The sequence below is a fragment of the Mytilinidion resinicola genome (genome assembly GCF_010093595.1).
Source record: "Mytilinidion resinicola strain CBS 304.34 unplaced genomic scaffold BDZ99scaffold_9, whole genome shotgun sequence".
Lineage (NCBI taxonomy): Eukaryota > Fungi > Ascomycota > Dothideomycetes > Mytilinidiales > Mytilinidiaceae > Mytilinidion > Mytilinidion resinicola.
This window is the reverse complement of record NW_022985445.1, coordinates 748657-766170: the sequence shown is the minus strand read 5'-3', so window position 1 is coordinate 766170 and position 17514 is coordinate 748657. Positions and strand designations below refer to the sequence as shown.

The 17514-nt window shown below is 52.4% G+C and overlaps 3 protein-coding genes across 3 annotated transcripts; 2 read left to right on the top strand and 1 right to left on the bottom strand.

The window, feature by feature from the left end:
• Positions 1–1199: 1199 nt before the first annotated feature.
• BDZ99DRAFT_386840 (uncharacterized protein) lies at positions 1200–5104 on the top strand (the record flags this gene model as incomplete). The annotated part of the gene is made up of 3 exons (XM_033715489.1): positions 1200–1529; positions 1648–4735; positions 5001–5104. The coding sequence occupies 3 exons, from the start codon at positions 1200–1202 to the stop codon at positions 5102–5104; spliced, it is 3522 nt and encodes a 1173-aa protein (XP_033577071.1).
• Positions 5105–6614: 1510 nt separating this feature from the next.
• Positions 6615–12457, top strand: BDZ99DRAFT_442610 (uncharacterized protein). Its single transcript, XM_033717817.1, has 7 exons — positions 6615–6942; positions 7038–7845; positions 7915–9542; positions 9599–9946; positions 10108–10704; positions 10750–11698; positions 11774–12457. The coding sequence occupies exons 1-7, from the start codon at positions 6779–6781 to the stop codon at positions 12260–12262; spliced, it is 4983 nt and encodes a 1660-aa protein (XP_033577070.1). The 5' UTR covers positions 6615–6778; the 3' UTR covers positions 12263–12457.
• Positions 12458–14527: 2070 nt separating this feature from the next.
• On the bottom strand, positions 14528–17299 carry BDZ99DRAFT_520196 (uncharacterized protein; the record flags this gene model as incomplete). Its single annotated transcript, XM_033725503.1, has 2 exons — positions 14528–15459; positions 15754–17299. 2 exons carry the CDS (start codon positions 17297–17299, stop codon positions 14528–14530), a joined length of 2478 nt encoding a protein of 825 aa, XP_033577069.1.
• Between the last annotated feature and the right edge of the window lie 215 nt (positions 17300–17514).

The window sequence follows — 17514 nt, the reverse complement described above, 5'->3', positions numbered from 1 at the left end:
ACCTGGTCCGTCCCCAGCATCAATGTATCCTATGTGTTCATCGCGAGCCCATCAATATAACAGCGCAGCGAATCCAAAATCTGTGTGTTAGTTTCCCAGCTAATAGATATCGCCAGTCCTGTGTCCCTACGCAGTGCGACTGAATCCAATGTCATCACCGCCCAGGCAGTGCAAGCGTCAGCTCACGTGAGAGACTCCAGATCGCATCTCCCAAATGCACACGTCCAGCATCAGATGTGTTCTAGAATGTATTTGTAGTGATTGCGCATCTCTCAAATGCGCATAGGGCGTCGATGGATTCTTCTCCGCAGCGGTGTGGCTTGTGGCTGGGTGTATATAGAGCGATCGCGGAAGTCGGAGGAGGCAGAGGACAGTGTTTCGCTGATGCCGGACTGCTGCGCGCTGATGAGCAGGATGCGTAGGCCTAATCGGGGCTGTATGCATGTTGCTGCGAAATCTTGTTGAGGTTGGTGCCGCGGGTGTTAAGGACAAGCCTTTCTGTCGTCAAAAGATCTTGGCATGCTTTCAACCTCCCGATCCCTTTCCATCGCGCAGCATTCCCCAGAGACGCCGCCCAACCGTCCGCGACCCAGGGAGTCCCGTCTGCTCGCTTCGCCATCCTTCACTCTTTCACTTCCTCACCGTCGCCTTCGCCCGGCGGCCTTTGCGCGTCCCCTGGGCCCGAGCACATTTCGTGCACTCTTCGCGTTGCGGCTCACATCCCCACACCACCGCGTTCTCGACACATTGTTCCTGGTCTCGTCCGCCCGTCGCCCTCTTCGACATTCACACCTGCATCTCTCTGCCGGGCTGCCCAGCGAGATGGTGGCACATTGGACGCGCTCCAGGTAGACGTGGTCCAGAGCATGTCGCGCGCCTCGACGGGCTCCTTCGCCGACTTTTCACCACATGCCCCTTCGACACTTGCTGAGCAGCGCACGATCCGAGACCACGATTCGAGACGGGCTAGTTCGCACCGGGCGGACTCGTCCGTCGTATCTCACTCACCACCTTCGCCAGCGGTTGGCCACTTCTCGCGGTATAGCCAGACCAGTGCCGCCCTGGCGACACACGACAAACATACCGCAACCCCGCCAGACGAAGATGATAGCGGCTCCGGCGACCTATTGAACGGTGTTGGCTCAGCAAGTTCTCTCGCCAGCACTGTCTCATCTGTTCTCTCAAACCCCCAATCCGCCATGTCCTACTCTGGCCAAAATTCTGCTCTCCACGCTCTCACTCCCTTGACCAACACGGACTCCTCACCACCCGGCAAGCCGCTGAGCCCGCGCTCGATGAAGCCTGTCGATGGCGCTATGCACGCGTCCTCCACCGCCTACGTCGCGCACCCTGCTGACCTCCCCCAAAATGCCTCCGAGACGATGACGCCCGTCCACACCCCTCCCGATGAGAGGACACAAGCGCGCCCCGGGCCTGGCGAGGAAAAGGGCGAAAAGATTGCCTACGACCCTCTGCTCGACCACAAACTACAGAGCCTACCAAGGCACGAGCGGAAGCTACGGGGCGATGTGCAACCACGGTATAGAAAGTTCGGCGTCAGCCAGGTATGTGGATGGGTTTCCTACAATCAGATACTGTTCCCCAAACATTGGTCGTCCTGTGACGCTAACTCGACTCGCGCTGCAGGACGACCCGATACCGCCACCAGACCCCCGTTTGGCAATACCTGGCTACTCATCTGGGAACTACGATGCTAAGAAAATGAAAACAAAAGTTCGCACGGCTCCGTACATGTTGAAGCCCTACGCCTTCGACCCTCACATATCTGTGGGGCCTGGTCCTGCGACACAGGTGCTTGTCGCCGGTTTCGACCCTCTTTTACCCGAGTCGCAATTGAAGGCATTCTTGGGAGGTTACGGCGAGGTCTCAGAGGTGAAAAATCAAACCGATCCGGGCACTGGAAGTTTCCTGGGGATATGTTTGGTTCGGTACAAGGACAGTACACCAATGCGGGGGGTAGCCCCGGTCAAAGCATCTGACGCCGCTAAGCGAGCGGAGAGGGAGGGCAACAATGAGCGCATTGGTCTACGACAGGTCAAGATACAGCTCGACCGGGAAGGTCGCAAGTGCCAGCGTCTCATAAAAGCTACTTTGGAGCGTCAGCGACAAGAGAAGGAGAAGCTGTATGCCGCGCAGAAAACGTCGGCTACTCCTGCAGCCAGCACTCCCACGGCCACCGCATTCGGTCTCCCGCCGAATGTTCCCAAGGGACCGTCTGGAAAGGGGGTTGGTATGCGACCCCCAGAAGGACCTCGCCTCGCAGCATTGCCCAAACCAGCCGCGCACGCTCTTCTGGAGAGAACTCCCATTTTGCCAACAATCAAGCGAAAACCATACATTTTCATCGCACATCGACATGTTCCGGTACTCGGGACGACAATACCACATTTGAAAAAGCGGCTAAAGACTTACGATTGGCGAGATGTGAGGGTAGACGAGACCGGTTACTTCGTTGTATTCGACGATTCGAGAAGGGGAGAGGAAGAGACGATGCGTTGCGCGAAAGAATGTGGGGGAAAACAGCTGTTCACCTACATTATGGTCATGGAAGCTCAACCGTACGGGAATCCCAATTACGAGCGCAGTCCTAGCCCTGAGCGCGCTGCTGCAGAGAAGAGTGAGCGTGAAGAGCAAGAGCGGCTTGTTAGGGAAGAAGAGTTGGACTTGGAGTACGAAAAGAAACGCAGAGCAGAAGACCTAGACCCCGTGATTGCTGCACTTGATCAGTTAAGACAAGAGCTTCGAGATCGAGTAGTAGGTGATATCAAAGCCAGGATAGCCGGGCCTGCACTCTTCGACTTTTTGGACCCAGAGCGTCATGTTGCGAAAAGGAGGAAACTGGGAATCCCAGATCCCCAGAGCAAAGAGGTTATGCAGCCTACCATCTCCTTTAGTACGGGAAGCCTTACGCCAAACGGAACGCCAGATTCACGAGCACATGGCTTTGGCCGCTTTGGCCGTAAGGCTCTTGGTCCACACGATTACAATATCGCCCGTGGACGCCGGATGCCGAAGGTCACCAACGTTTTCCAGGATGAACGTCGTAAGAAGTTGCCTCAGAGACGTAATGTGGTTAGGGGATTACATCGCCAAATGTTGGATTTCTACGACGATGAGAAAGACTCCGACGACGAAGGCCGAAGCTCTTTCACTCGGGACACCGAAGAGCAAGAAAGTAGGCCGCTCAGCCGCGCTGCTTCTTCAGATATTGAAGATGAAGAACCCTCATCAAGAGCACATCGTGCGAAACGACGGAGACTGGATGCTGGATGGGGCGAAGAAAGCGATGATGAAATGATGGATGATTCTCATGCTCGAGGTCTACTGGCCCATCTCATCGACAAGGATCCGGAGGATATGGCCGAAAAGGAACTTGAGCAGGTCTTGGCTATCCTTCCGAGATCCTCGCCAATCTGGAAGAAGGCCGATCGGGCACTCAAAGGAGCACGCAAACTTCGCAGAACCTTTGAGGAGGCGGATGCCCTCTTCTTTGGTATCAATCATGATGCACCGGACACGAAGGATATACCGCCGATCGTGGATATTCGAGTCGAAGATGAGGACGCGCGCGAGCCTGCTCTCACCATCGAGCTTGATGATTCTGTCAAGGATGTAAAGAAAAAGCCGACTAAGAAAAAGAAGACCAAGAAGCAAATTTTCGAGGAACGCGAGGCTCTCAAAGCAGAAGCCAAGGCTACCAGCGAAGACACTCAGCCTGCTGAAGCGGAAGAAGAAACACCAGCCGCCGAAGAACCAAAAGCTGAAGTCGAGCTGTTCGAACCACCAGAGGATGGTAAACGGGCAGAGGTCGAATGGGGTGTCTCAGCTGACAAGCCACGGAGAACGGTCGAAGATGATCCCAGTGTCGTGCTGGACATTGACGGATGGCAACATATGCTCAAAGATGATGAAGATCTCAAGTTCCTACGACAAGCACTGGAATCAGAGCCGATTTCTAATCTGGGAGACGTCGATCTTTGGGCATGGAAGCAAAAGGGTATCAAGACACTCAATCGACAAGGGCAGAAGGGTGTGGTTCATACCGAGACCCAGATCGAAGGCTACTTCGTCCAAAACTCTACCGGTAGTGCCAGGACCGAAGGCGTCAAGAAGATTCTCGAGTCCGAGAAGTCACAATACCTGCCTCATCGCATTCGCGTCCAAAAGGCCCGGGAAGAACGCGAAGCCCGCGCAAACAACGACACCGCTGCCGTCGCCGACACCGCTGCTGCTGCTAAACTTGCTGCGGTTGCGAAGATCGCTTCAACCGCCTCTTCTCGGTCTAATCGCGCTAATAACCGCCGTATGGTCAATGACATCAATACCCAGAAGCAGATGAGTGCCGAGGGTGATGCCATGCGCTTCAACCAGCTCAAGAAACGGAAGAAGCTCGTCAAGTTCGACCGCTCTGCCATCCACAACTGGGGCCTGTACGCCGAAGAGAACATCGCCATCAACGACATGATCATCGAGTATGTCGGCGAGAAAGTGCGGCAGCGAGTGGCAGACTTGCGGGAGAAGAAGTACGACTTGCAAGGCGTCGGAAGCAGCTACCTCTTCAGGATCGACGAAGACACTGTCATCGATGCCACTAAGATGGGTGGCATTGCGCGCTTCATCAATCATAGCTGTACACCGAACTGTACGGCGAAGATTATCAGGGTGGATGGGACTAAGCGGATTGTGATCTACGCTCTGAAGGACATTGCTAAGAGTAAGTCATACGCCCCATTCGTCTTTGTTATTTTAGCGTTGCTTTCAGCGTTGTTGTCAAGATGGAACTCATGGGCCGGGCGGGGAGTAAAGGGGGCATTAGGCATGGAACAAAAGTGAACGTGCTGATGGAGGAACTTGGAAGAGGAGAGGTTTGGGGTCTGAGTGGTTTGAGCAGCGAGCGGTCTAATGGAAGAGATGAGACGGAAGATCTGATGCGACCTTGGCCCGATATCATGCTTGAACATTGCTGACATATTTCACAGACGAAGAACTCACCTACGACTACAAGTTCGACCGCGAGATCGACAGCACGGACCGTATTCCCTGTCTCTGCGGTTCGGTGGGCTGCAAGGGCTTCCTCAACTAAGCCCTCATCTCGCTCTTCGCCTGTTGTCCCGATGGTTCCAGTATTCGTCGAATCAGCTTCCGCTTCTGTCTGGGTAGCTTGACTCAGTCTTGGATCAATTCATTCCCGTCATCGAAAAAGCGCGGATGCAGCGTTCGCAAATCCATGTCGTTGGCTCTCTTGTTCGTTGGTCACCATGTATCATCCGGTTCAACCCACAGTCTTTCCATCTACTCTGCATTCCACTGCATGTCACTGGCGTTGGGAACTTTTCACCGGTCTCGATCCAGCATTGGTGTTTGGGTCTTGACCACTTGTCTCATCCCAAAGCACGTTATAGGGGTGATTTCTAATTCGAACAAATTTCCTTGATTCATTTGGGAGCGGCTTTATGGCTCTGTATTGCACGACTGCTTTTTCTCAAGCGTGGTGGACAGACTAGCGGGGGAATTAGGGCTGGCTGGCAGGCATATTGGGAAGCGCGGGTAGATTTTCCTCCGCGTAATAAACGAGGAAGCTCTAATTGGAGGTCTCCTTTTTTCTGAAATCCCTAGTACGGGCTTTCAGCTTTTCTACCTTTCTTCTTTACCTGCATTGGGCCGGTGTTATTCCTCACCCCCTTCGTGTGCGGTCGGGTTGGAACAATTGTAGTAGTGTATGATGATTTTTGGGCTGGGCTGGGCTGGGCTGGCGCCAGTATGTAGAGTAATTGGGGCCTCATTCACGGGCCCGTGAACATGACATCGTGGAATTCAAAAGATGATTGGGCTTGAGGTGTCTTCAATAGCTGTCCACACGTGCAAAGCGCTCGTCACAAGCTTCCCATTTAGACTGGTGTGCAAAAGGGAGCGAGATCCCGCCATCTGGGGCAGTCGCCCGATTCACGGGCTCATGAACCTGACATTGTGAATTTCAGAAGATGAATGGGCTTGAAGTGTCTCGAACAGCTATACACGCGTGCAAAACTCTTGCGGTATGCCCCATTTGAGACAGTTGTCCTGAACCGTGAGCCGACTTGAATCAAGACCACCAAGGTCAGTGAGAGGAGAGTGAGTTCCCCCCAAATCAAAGAAATGATCAGAAAAGAGCGAAATCTCGTCGTCAGGGACAGGCCCCAGAATCACGTGCTCGTGTACAGGGCATCGCCAACCGCTCAACGCCTCCATTGCTTCAACCTCAGCCTTTTGCTTCGGTCATTCTGGCCAGATACATCGGCCAGATACGTCTAGGCTTCGAGAGCCGAACTGTTCCTACCAAATGCTACAACTAGGCATCCACTCGCAACGTCAGGACCCCATTGTCAACGAATATATTTATATTGCGGCACAGCACTTTTGGCGCCCGGGGCTGAGACTCGGCCCCCGGACCCCCCGTTTCTTCGCCGTGTCGGGTCCCAGTCAAGCGTTTCAGAGCTGCTTATCTTCAGAAAAGGGAAGGCCCTTGGGGTAGGTGATATGTTATTTATTGGCGGCTTTGCCGCTCGACTGCGTCCTGGGTGCATTCTATTTTCCCGCTCGTGAACGCCTAGAGACAGACTCATAAGACCGCTACTTCTCTACTTGTCAACCTTGCTTCGCATTTACCCAGTCGTGCTGTTGGCTATCACCGTATTCGCAACGCCCTTCGTTAATTACTTTGTATAACATATCCAGTAACATTTTTCCTGTCATTCACAATCAAAAAGCAGGGAACAGCATGACTACTGTTTCTAGAGCAGAAGCATGCGTCTTCATTGATAAACTTAGGGAAGACAATGGTGGAATTACCAGAGAAGACCGAGAGTTCTTGGAGCGAAACAAGCCACAAATACTTGCCACCATCGATAACATACGGCGAAAGCTAGGCGCTTCAACTAAAGCGTAAGACGACCTATAACTGAGCTTTGCTTCTCAGTGTCCTAATATCTTCCACACTCTCAAACTCGTTCATGGGCTAACCTACTATTCTGGCCTAGGCTGGCTGCAAACCTCTACGCAAAAGATACCCGTTTTGTCTACGAATTGATCCAGAATGCCGAAGACAACAGTTACGAAGTCGCAAAGAATGAGTCTAAGTCCCCTTGGCTTCGTTTCGCGCTTGACCAGGATCGAATCGTAATCGACTCTAACGAGGATGGTTTCTCAGAAGCAAATATCAGGGCTATTTGCTCTATCGGCGAAAGTACGAAGGCATCTATTCAAGGCTATATCGGTGAGAAGGGTATCGGGTTCAAGTCTGTTTTCAAGGTTGCACGTAAAGTCCATGTGCAGTCAGGACCCTACTCATTTGCGTTTGAGTATCAGCGCGATGGGAATGACAATGGCCTAGGAATGGTAACGCCGATGAACGAAGACTACCTCGCCGTCCCGGGTGGAGTTCGGACCCGAATAATCTTGTATCTTCTCACGACATGCGATAGAAACACGCTGCGCAAGGAGTTCCTAGACCTTCCGGATACGTTGTTGCTATTCTTGAGGAAGCTAAAGACGCTGTCGATAAAAATCACGATTCCAGGTGAACGCGATGTAGAGCGGAACTATTCATTGTCTAAGTCTGGAAACGAAGTCAGTCTGCACAAGACCCTTTCACAATTGAACTCTACTTCGACCCAAAACTACTGGACAGCGAGACGCCAGGTTTCAAACATGCCAAACAACTACGCCCGTAAGAACATTTCGATGGCTGAAGTAGTTCTGGCATTTCCTTTGGATGCCGACGATATTCCTATTATCGAAGATCAGCACGTGTTCGCGTTCCTTCCTTTACGGAAGGTTGGATATAAGGTCGGTTACCTCATATAGTCTCAATAAGTAAGAACAGTGCCTTAGCTAACGCTTGATGCCGCGTTGCAGTTCCTCATTCAATCCGACTTCATTACCCAGGCTAGCCGTGAAGATGTATTCAACTCTCCATGGAATAACCGCTTACTTGATGAGGTCACCGAAACATTCCTATCAAGTGTTGGCGACTTTCTCAACCACCCGACTCTACGGTATTGCTGGCTACGATTCATCCCAACCGGCCATATTGCCGACGACTTCTGGGGTCGCCTCCAGGTCAACATTTTTAAAGCAGTTTCATCACGCAAACTGTTCTTCGATCGTTACGATTACAAAACACGCCTATCATTTGCCAATAAGTTACGAATCGTACCCCACGGATTCAGAGACGAAGAAGGCCACCCTTTACTTGCCGACCTTACTTATGGAGGGAAGACGGCCTACGTGTCAGAACAATACGACAAGAACTTGGAACTTCCTATTCTGAAAAAGATTGGCGCCGAGGGTCTGTCGAACGAAGACTTTTTGGACAGGCTTGCGCAGGACCTTAATTTCAACGATGTCAAGCAGAGTCGTATGCGTTCCAAGCCATTGTCCGCTGAATGGCATACCGACGTTGCGAGCCTGCTTATAGTCATGTTGAGGAATCCGATCTATACTCCGAGCATTGGGATCCTTCCAATTGTACCCCTCAATACCGGGAGATGGGTCAGCCCGCGATTCGCCAGCATATATTTCCCAACTTCAGAAGGCATTGAAGTCCCTGCGGACTTGGGCTTGGCCCTCGTTGACACAGGCGCACTACGTAATAATAGTCGGAAGACACTGTTTTCCAAACTTGGAGTTACGGAGTGTGACCCATCCAAGGTCTTTCCATTGATAGAACAGGTCTATCTAGGCTCCGGACAAACGTTTAGACAAACTCTCCCTCACATCAGTTTCATCTTCTGGCACCACACCAAACTACCTACCAAAGGAATTAGGATAAAGCTGCTAGGCAGCCAGGGCTCTTTCTGGTCTGATGCTCCTAGAGGTTGGACGTACAATCCTTGCTCTGAAGCTCCTTACTCAATGTCCAAAATTCTCGGCACATCAAGCCCGATCCAATTGAAAGACAAAATGAGATTTCTGAAACCCACATACGAGGATGAACTACAGCATCTCGAGCGCCGGAACGATCAAACGATCATGGAATGGCTTGCAAGTTTCATCCAAATGAAAGAAAAACCTCAGCTTTGTCGGAGGTCCAACACCCTGAAGATGTCTTCGGAGCTCAAATATATCATCCAGCACCGGCCACAGTTTCTACTTGGCGTACTTGAAGCTAATTGGCATCAATATTCACATCACTTTTGGGATCTTTATTCCGAACGTATCGAAGTTCCAGTTCTTCATTCGGATCAACTGCGACGCCTAGACATGACGTATCTGCCCCTACCGAAACTCATGAATATTGTTGTTCGTCTTGGCCTTGAACAGGATTTTGGGTTTCTCAAAGAGCTTGACGGCATTGTGGATTCTGCGGCAAGCAAATGGATGTTCTTGAGGCGCTTCGGGGTCGGAATAGACGATGACCTTTCGTTTTGGTTGGCACTACTGAATAAAGCTAAGCACAAGAACAATGTACAGGGCACAGTTGTCTTCGAGATATACACCAACTTGCAGAAGTTTCTCGAGCCGGAGGAAATCGAGGAAATCAAGTTCGTATTGGTCACTCCACTCCTCAAAAGTCTTCTCGTTAACATATGCCAATCAGGGAAGTATTTTCTGAAGACGCTTACGTCTTCTTGCCTTCAGCAAACTCCGATGCGCCTCCGTCCTGGAGATTCATTGAAGACTGTGTATGGGACGGCCCGGAGTGGTTCACATACAAGGCCCGCCTTCAGACAAGCAAACAGTATCGACGGCTTTATAGTCTCTTCAGACTTACGTTAGGTGTTAAACATGCTGATTATAACGATTATCTTGCCTTTTTACAGACCATTCAAAACTCTTCAACCGACATCTTGTCGAGCGACGAACACGCGAAAGTTCTGCTCCTCTACGAACAGTTATACAAAGTGGCTAATGATCTGAACGATTTCGATGTGGAAAAGCAAATAAGGTGTGTAGTAATTCTTCTTGCATGTGCGTCTTCTCCATAGAATGTACGGTGCTATTTACGGTGGCGCTTGAGGGCTTGCTAATGTTGAGGGGAGATCATGCTGATCTGGGAGCGCCTCCTAAACCAAAATTCCGCTCAAAATATGAGTCTAACTTCACCAGGACCGATTTTGAAGAAAATAATTTGGTATATAGCCACTGCAATGGGACTTGGCATACCCCATCCTTTTGCATCTGGGCCGAAGAGCAGATTCAATTACCTGGAAAACTGTCAATTGCCACAACGTACAAAACTCTCAAGCCTTTCTTCCTCAATGTTCTTCGCGTCACAAAGCCAAGCTTGGAGATGCACATATCTGCTCTCAAGCAGAAGGCATCGACGAACCCGGATAAGAGTAGCATTTTCCGGGAGATGCTGAACATTTGTGCGTTCGAGATACCATTCAAAGCTCTGGAAAAGCTGCGTGACTGCAAATGCTTGCCGATAAAACTACCCTCTGGGACCACCGAGTGGTCGGATTGCTCCGAGGACTTTGCTATCGTGAATCGTCGCGACTACAGTCAAACATTCGCAGGCCAAATAAAGGTCCTGAATTTCTCGCTGGAAGAGGTCCACTCCTTGAAGCCATTTCTCACTGGGCTCGGGTTAGAGGAACGATATTTGTCTAGAGCGGTCAGGGAAGAGACTACCGTTCAGGGCGGTTTGATCAGCGAGCGGCTTACAGCTGAGCTAAGAAAGAAGTCGTATGCAATTTGCCGGTGAGTATTGACCTACATAGAGATAGAAGGTTGCTGATTTTTCAGGTATGCTGCTCATCTAGGAAGTAAAACAGCCCGCGAGAATGCAGTTTCAATGCACCGGACTCTTCACAATATGGACGTCTATGTCAGTGACGCGATATCCAAATCTGTGTCCATTGACCAGAACGACGTAACCGTGACGGTTCCGCAAGCCACAGCGTACTTTCATCTTGATCAGCAGGAAGGGAAATTGAAGCTCTACGTTCCGCAAAGCAAGAATCAACAACGATTATGCCTATCGAGGGAGCTCCCGATCAGCCTTCTCCAGCATTTTGGAGTCCCGAAAGACGCGAATGGGGCAGAGCTTGGGTCTATAATTACGGAGTCCAGCCTTTTCGTCATTAATGGGCTTCTGGAGCAAGCTGGTATCATCGAAGTAGGGGGAATTACGAGGCCAGAAGACGAAAGTGAAGACGAATCAAGCTCGTCAGGGACCGCAAATACTCCAAGAGGTACTTCGCCAGCGAGAGGCCCTCCTGAGAGCACCGAAGCCCGAGCAGCAAGTCGATCGGTGACTATAAGTACACCAGGAAGTGCTTCGCAAACGCAGGTCCCTGGCCTGAGTACTGGATCCCGAGCATCAACGCCATCTGAGACTGTAGGCACTCCAAGAAGTACTTCTCAGACACGAAGCTCTCGCCATGGTACCGAACCGGAGGCATCAAGCACTCCGCCTCTGCAGACGAGCACCACTCAAGACTCTTACCCTACACCCAACTCAATAGCTTTCGATAGGTCACCTAGTCCTCCAGAGAGACCGGATCTCTACCGAGAATTGCTAGACGCCGTGGTTGAACTAGCAGAAAGTCTTCATCGGCTACCCCGGAAAGGACAGACATTCCGGGATCCATTGCCCAGGAACCCGACAATCGGAGTCGACACATCCCTTGCCGTTCATTCGTCCATTACCGGGGAAAGAGAATTCAAGATAGGTGCTGCTGGTGAACTATTCGTAAGTACATTCCCATCCACTTCCTCTCTCCCCCGCGCGCATTTATTCCAGTCCAGTCATACTGACCCGAAACAGGTGTTCGAGTTGTTGAAAGGCCTTGGACTTCCCAACTTTACCCTCGCGAACTGGCAGAGCACGATCCGCCACCGAGTTGCTGTGCACGAGCGGTACTACGACTTAACGCGTTGGTTCGGCCCCGAGACAGCAGACATCGTGTACCGGGACCGTGAAGGCACTCTCACACACCTGCTAATCGAAGCGGGATATCTGCAAGCTTCCACCTGGAGCCATAAGACGCCGGAATATTACATCGAGGTCAAGACAACGGTTGGAATGTTGGACACACCGTTCTATTGCAGTCAACCGCAGTATGAAAGGATGGAGAGTATGAGGCTGTTGGGGAATGTAGCATCAAACAAGGTATACTTAGTGGCAAGAGTGTTCTCACTGGGCGATTGTGGGATGGGGTTGAAGTTATATATGGATCCGGCTACGCTTCGAAGCGACCAAGAGCTGATCTTCAAGACGGACAAGTACTCCGTTACGCCTGGATATCGGTTTTAGACTGGATATGGGAAGCTTGGATCTAAGTGTCATTCTATGAAGCACGATTGTTACATGCATTCAATCGAACTAAGCGTGGCTATATGTCAGTATATTCTTTAAGATGTATGAAGAGCGTCGGTCGACTAGTGCCGACACTGTAGAGCCATATTCAATGTTGCGCCTTGTAGTCTCCCGAAAGCTTTCAAATCCATTTGTCATCTTGATGTGTAACTCGAGGTCTTTATACCCGACTCGAGTAGCACCTCGCTAGCTTTTTTTGCTAGGATTACATTTTGGAGAGATGACAATTGGCGTAAAAGTGCATAGGTTCTAATGCTTCGTGCCGCTGGCCTTCAATGGGCAAGAAATCATCGCCATTAAACCCACCTCGATCGAGGGAGACACCAGTCACGGCGCGGCGATCACTACGAAAACCTCGTTGATGATCTCGCCCCCCCCCAATGCACTAGCGTATCACTAGTAAACTTGATAAGAAAGACTTAAGAGAAGAAAGCAACCTAGTATTCTCGACAAGAGACACTTGAGAAGAGAAAGCGACCTCAGGGACCCAAAGTGCGCAATCTCGGGAACTCATTTTGGGAGCCCACCTCGGGAACTCACCTCAGGAGCCCCATCTTGGGATATCCAACATGCTCCATCCCTCATGCCTATACCAATCTTCTTGATCAACTCTACACGGCACAGGCTATCCGCAGTGTGTAGAGACACTCCAATCCTCCAATGCCCTCGCGATGCCCTACCCAGACATCAAACAGCCCAGCCGTGACCAACTCTGGGGAACCCCCATCCCAACATGTACCCGCCCGTGTTCCCAACTCGATCCCCAGCCTCCCCTAGAGCCCGGGCCCTCAGAAGGTCAGGGAGCATTCTCCTGACGGACTCTAGTCAATCCTCCAGCCGTCTAGAGCCTGGGACCTCTTTCTCCCATAAAACATACTAAATCCAGGCGCTGGGGATGTCTATTTCAGCTAGAGATACCCTCTAGTTTCCTTCTTTTTCCCTGGATTTAAGGAAATCCAAGGCCCGGAATTTATCAGAAATGTAGTTTAGAGCAGCCGGCTGGATTCTAGAGGGTCAGGGGTGGGTTTGGCGATTTTTTGGTGGTGATAGCGGAAATTTTGGTGTTTTTATGAGGGTTTTATGAGGTTTTTAGGGGCGCATGTGGTTTTGAAGCTGGGGAAATGACATCCTGCGAATTTGGAGATACTATGAGATGTGCACCCCTGACGCTGACAGTAGGAGAGCAAAAACAACCGCCTGAGTGCAGCGATCGTGAGGTGGTGATGCGGGTGTGAATGCCCTTATTTCCAGGCCTCTGAAACCGCGGGAATGACAATGCAGACATCCATCTGAGACACCCCTTAAGCAACACACTCTGAGCTGCTCAGGATGTCAAACCCTCACCCCCGTGGACGCGCCGCTCTAAACCTTCGAAATGGGTGATCCGAACCCTCCTCCAGCTACCCCATCATCACCGCACCTACAGGAACTCAGAAAACACCAAACCCTCAATTACCAGCGGGGATAGCACTGCTAATTCGGCTGCCTCGCGAACCGTGGCACGCAGCTGAACCCTGGGCCGTGGTCCACATTCCTCACCACCGCGTCGGGCCAGCGAGCCACACCTTCCGAATCAAACACCCCCCATCGCGACGGAGCTCTTTCACCAGCACCTCCGCTGCCTCAACACCACGGCCTCGAGATCCAGATACACATCTAGAGGTGCATGGAATGCCTCATCTCACATCGAGCGGCTCCGCTCGCCCTCCGCTGCTCTCCCGAGGCGGTAGGGCGCTTCAGCACCTCTGGAACGAGACGTCGGCGCTCACACTCGACTACAACACCAAGGGGAGGCACCGGAGGGTGCGGATGCCAGAAATTCACTGGAACACGCTGCTAGAATCGGAACGAGCATGTTAGGGGCCTGGGATATCGTTAGCAGTGAACTAATGGCTGATATAGGGACTTACCATCTTTACATCCTCCTCTCCACACTACCCATAGGCTAGAAGGGTCTTGCAACCCCCAAACACCCCTCAGATCCCTCGAACGACCGACCGAATTCGAAACCTAGATCCTATCCTAGATCAGCCGTTAAGATTAGTCCCTCAAGCCGCGTACAAAAACCGCCAAAAACAGTAGCAGGACGCTGTCCATAATTACTACAAACAACCCCCTAAAGTGCCTACGCTGTCAGCCGCATGCACCGTCATGAGTACCATAACCGCCCTTCTCTCTGGCCTCATCATCTGCCAAACCGTCTTAATTCGACTTCCCCGCCTGCATAAAGACGTCCACAAAATGCGCCTCATCTTTCGCCAATCCGGTCAAAGGACCCCCCAAAACGTCAATAATCTCCTTCCTGGACCCGTACAACTCGTGCTCCAGCAGCGTGAGCACGGCCAACACCCCCCGAATAAGCGTCTTATCATTCTCAAATACATACACGTCCATCAGCCGGCACGCCGAGTCCACAGGGAGCGCCCGCGTAAACACACTTAAAAAGAACGCGTCGAACACCTCGGGCGGCACGTCGACGGCCATGAAGTGCGCGTACAGTGCGGGCAGCTTCTTCGCGATGGTGTCGAAGGTCAGCTGGTACGTCTGGTGCTTGCCCGAGGCGTCCGCGGTGTGGAAGGACATGGGCACGGGCCGGTTGAGGAGATTCGCCATGCAAATAAAGGCCTGCGGCTGCGGCATGTGCAGCATGAGCACGGCGGCGATGGCGGGGACGTGCGAGGCGAAGCGGAGCGTGTCCGGGCGGTAGGATGTGTAGGCCAGGCAGAGGTCGACGAGTTCTTGATGTAAGGGTTGATCGTCCTGGAATAGACCGAGTTCGGGGTACACGTCCTTCGTGAAGGAGGAGTGGATGAGGGTGTAGATGGTGTACTCAGGGGAGTTGATACCTTTGGTAAGTTCGAGCTCTTCTTGACGGAGATTTGCTTTGTTCAACGCTGCGGCGAAGGATCCAGCGGAGAGTTCGAGCTCGTTGCCTACGGCTCTTTCCCAGGCTCTTCCGCGCGTTTTTTCGGGGATTCCGGCCCACCATTGCTTGCGGTTGCCGCTGTAGTCGAACTGGACGGCTGGATTGCCCAATGTGGGTAGGATTACCTCTTCCCAGTGTTTTCCACGAGCCATTTCGAGCTCTTGTTTTAGTTGTGCTATCTTTTGTGCTTTTTCTGCTTCTTTTTGTTCTATTCAAGGTTAGTTTCAGGTGTCGTGAAGGGTGCAAGAACTGAATATCCAGAAAACCGCTGGTGGTCTCGCATGGCTCTGATATATGCAATGTTTTGCCCTCCCTTCCTTTTCCTCTCGTTTTTTGTGTCGGCTTGTCCCTCTTTTTATGCGTTTCTTTCCAGAGTTTGCTGCGTGCAAGCCATTTCATCCAAACCTCATTCAGAGTCTTCCATCTCTTTCTCTTGTTTCTCGAGTCATGCGAGTATACCAGCGGCCTTGAGGACCATATCAGTTCAAGAAAAGGTACTCACTCGCTTCCTGTGCTCGCTGCTGCATCTTCTTGTACTCCCTCAGATGCTTCTTCTCCTCCTTCGGATCTTTCGGTGGCAACCACGAAGGACGGGTGCGAGACAAGTACTTCTCCTTCTCTTTCGATATGCCAAATGGATCTACCAGTGGGTCTCCTGTCCTAAGAGGTGGGAGCTCGACCACAGAAGTCTTGCTCTTGCTTTTCTCTTCTGACGAGCGAGGCGAGCCACCGTTCTGAATCTTCTCTTCGTATCTCTGATCTGCGTCTTCTTGGTACTGCTCCAATGCTTCCGTAAGTAATTTCGCGTCTGGGTCCAGGCCTGAGTAAGTAGCCTGCCAAGACTGCGTCCTCGCCCGCAATGGTGGTTGCCCACCGACCGGGGGACTTGTTTCTGTCGGGGCGCGCGACAAAGCTAGAGAGGGATCGAAGGACGCAGCCGATGCTGGAGAAGGGTCTCGCGAAGGATTGCGAGAGTCCTCTGGAGTTCGGGATGCTGAATGCGGGTCTCGCTCTGAGGGGTCTTGCGTAGGAGGAGAGGAATTCGCGGAGAGCGTGAAGCGCCGCTCACTGGGCGGCCGAGGGCTAATAGGAACTCCGAGGATGATAGCATCTTCAGGAAGCTCCTCGTCGTCCTCCTGATCACACTCGGCTTCGCGCTCTTTGACAGTCTTGCGGGTGCTCTGCTGCCACGACTGTCGCCGGGTGTTGTGGGCTGCTGTGTTGGGCGAGACGTCCAAATTCGTTCTTGAGCTCCGCCGCGAGAGGGAGCGAGGTGAGGCAGTAGAATAGACTTGCGAGTGCGAAGGGGAAGGAGATCTCGATGTAGTTCGATGTGTTGAAGGTGTAAAGCCAGTGTTGGTGAGAGAGGGGGCCGAGGGCGAAGTAAACCCGCGGCGTTGCTGAAGGGGTCGCGACACATTCAGATTCGGCTGCCCTCTCACCACACTGCTCGTCTGGGCCTTCAGGCTTGGATATCTCGGCTTTCCCCCGCTTGTAAGGTCCCTGAACGTGTTCACCGCATGTGCACCACTCCTGTTCCCTGGAACTGACACTGACGAGCGCGCTGGAGGCCGCGTGTGCTCGAAGGCCGCGTGGGGGGCATAGTGGTGGTAGGGGTCCGCTGGGAGGCCAGCCTGCAGGTCCTCCAGGTTGATGTCCTCGAAGTGTGAGATATCGTGGGGCCCGGCGAAGTCACTGAGGCAGGACGAGTGGAAAGAGGAGGATTTTGAGGATTTGCTGTTCGTGAGGTCGGGCGGCGACCCAGGGGCTGGCTCGACGGCCATAGCAGCCTCGCGGGAGAAGACCATGGTGGCCATTAGAGCGCGCGGGAGCGTCCTCTGCAGCTTCAGCGGGCACAACGGAATCGGATTTGACGCGGAGAGGTCGTGGATCCGCGGATGCTTGACGAGATGCTCTTCGGCGCGGAGTATCAACGAGCGCACATAGCCATGCTCGGGGAACGAGTTCAGCTGGGGCGACGGCGGGCCAAAGAGGTATGGATACGGATGCGAGAGGCACGAAGAGTTGTCTGCCTCGAGGGAGAGCATGCTCGCAAGTTCGTCTCACGCCCGTTGCCAAATCCACTGGGCAATTTCGGGAAGACCTGCCCCTGGACTACTCTAGGGCCTGTGCTAGCTAACGGCCAGGGAGGCGGCGCGATTGGCGGCGCAACGGCGGGACTAGACGATTGCGACGAGGATTTTCAGAGAAGCAGCACGATGGAGGATGTGTACGTGGCGGTATGGAGGGCAATTGGGAGGGT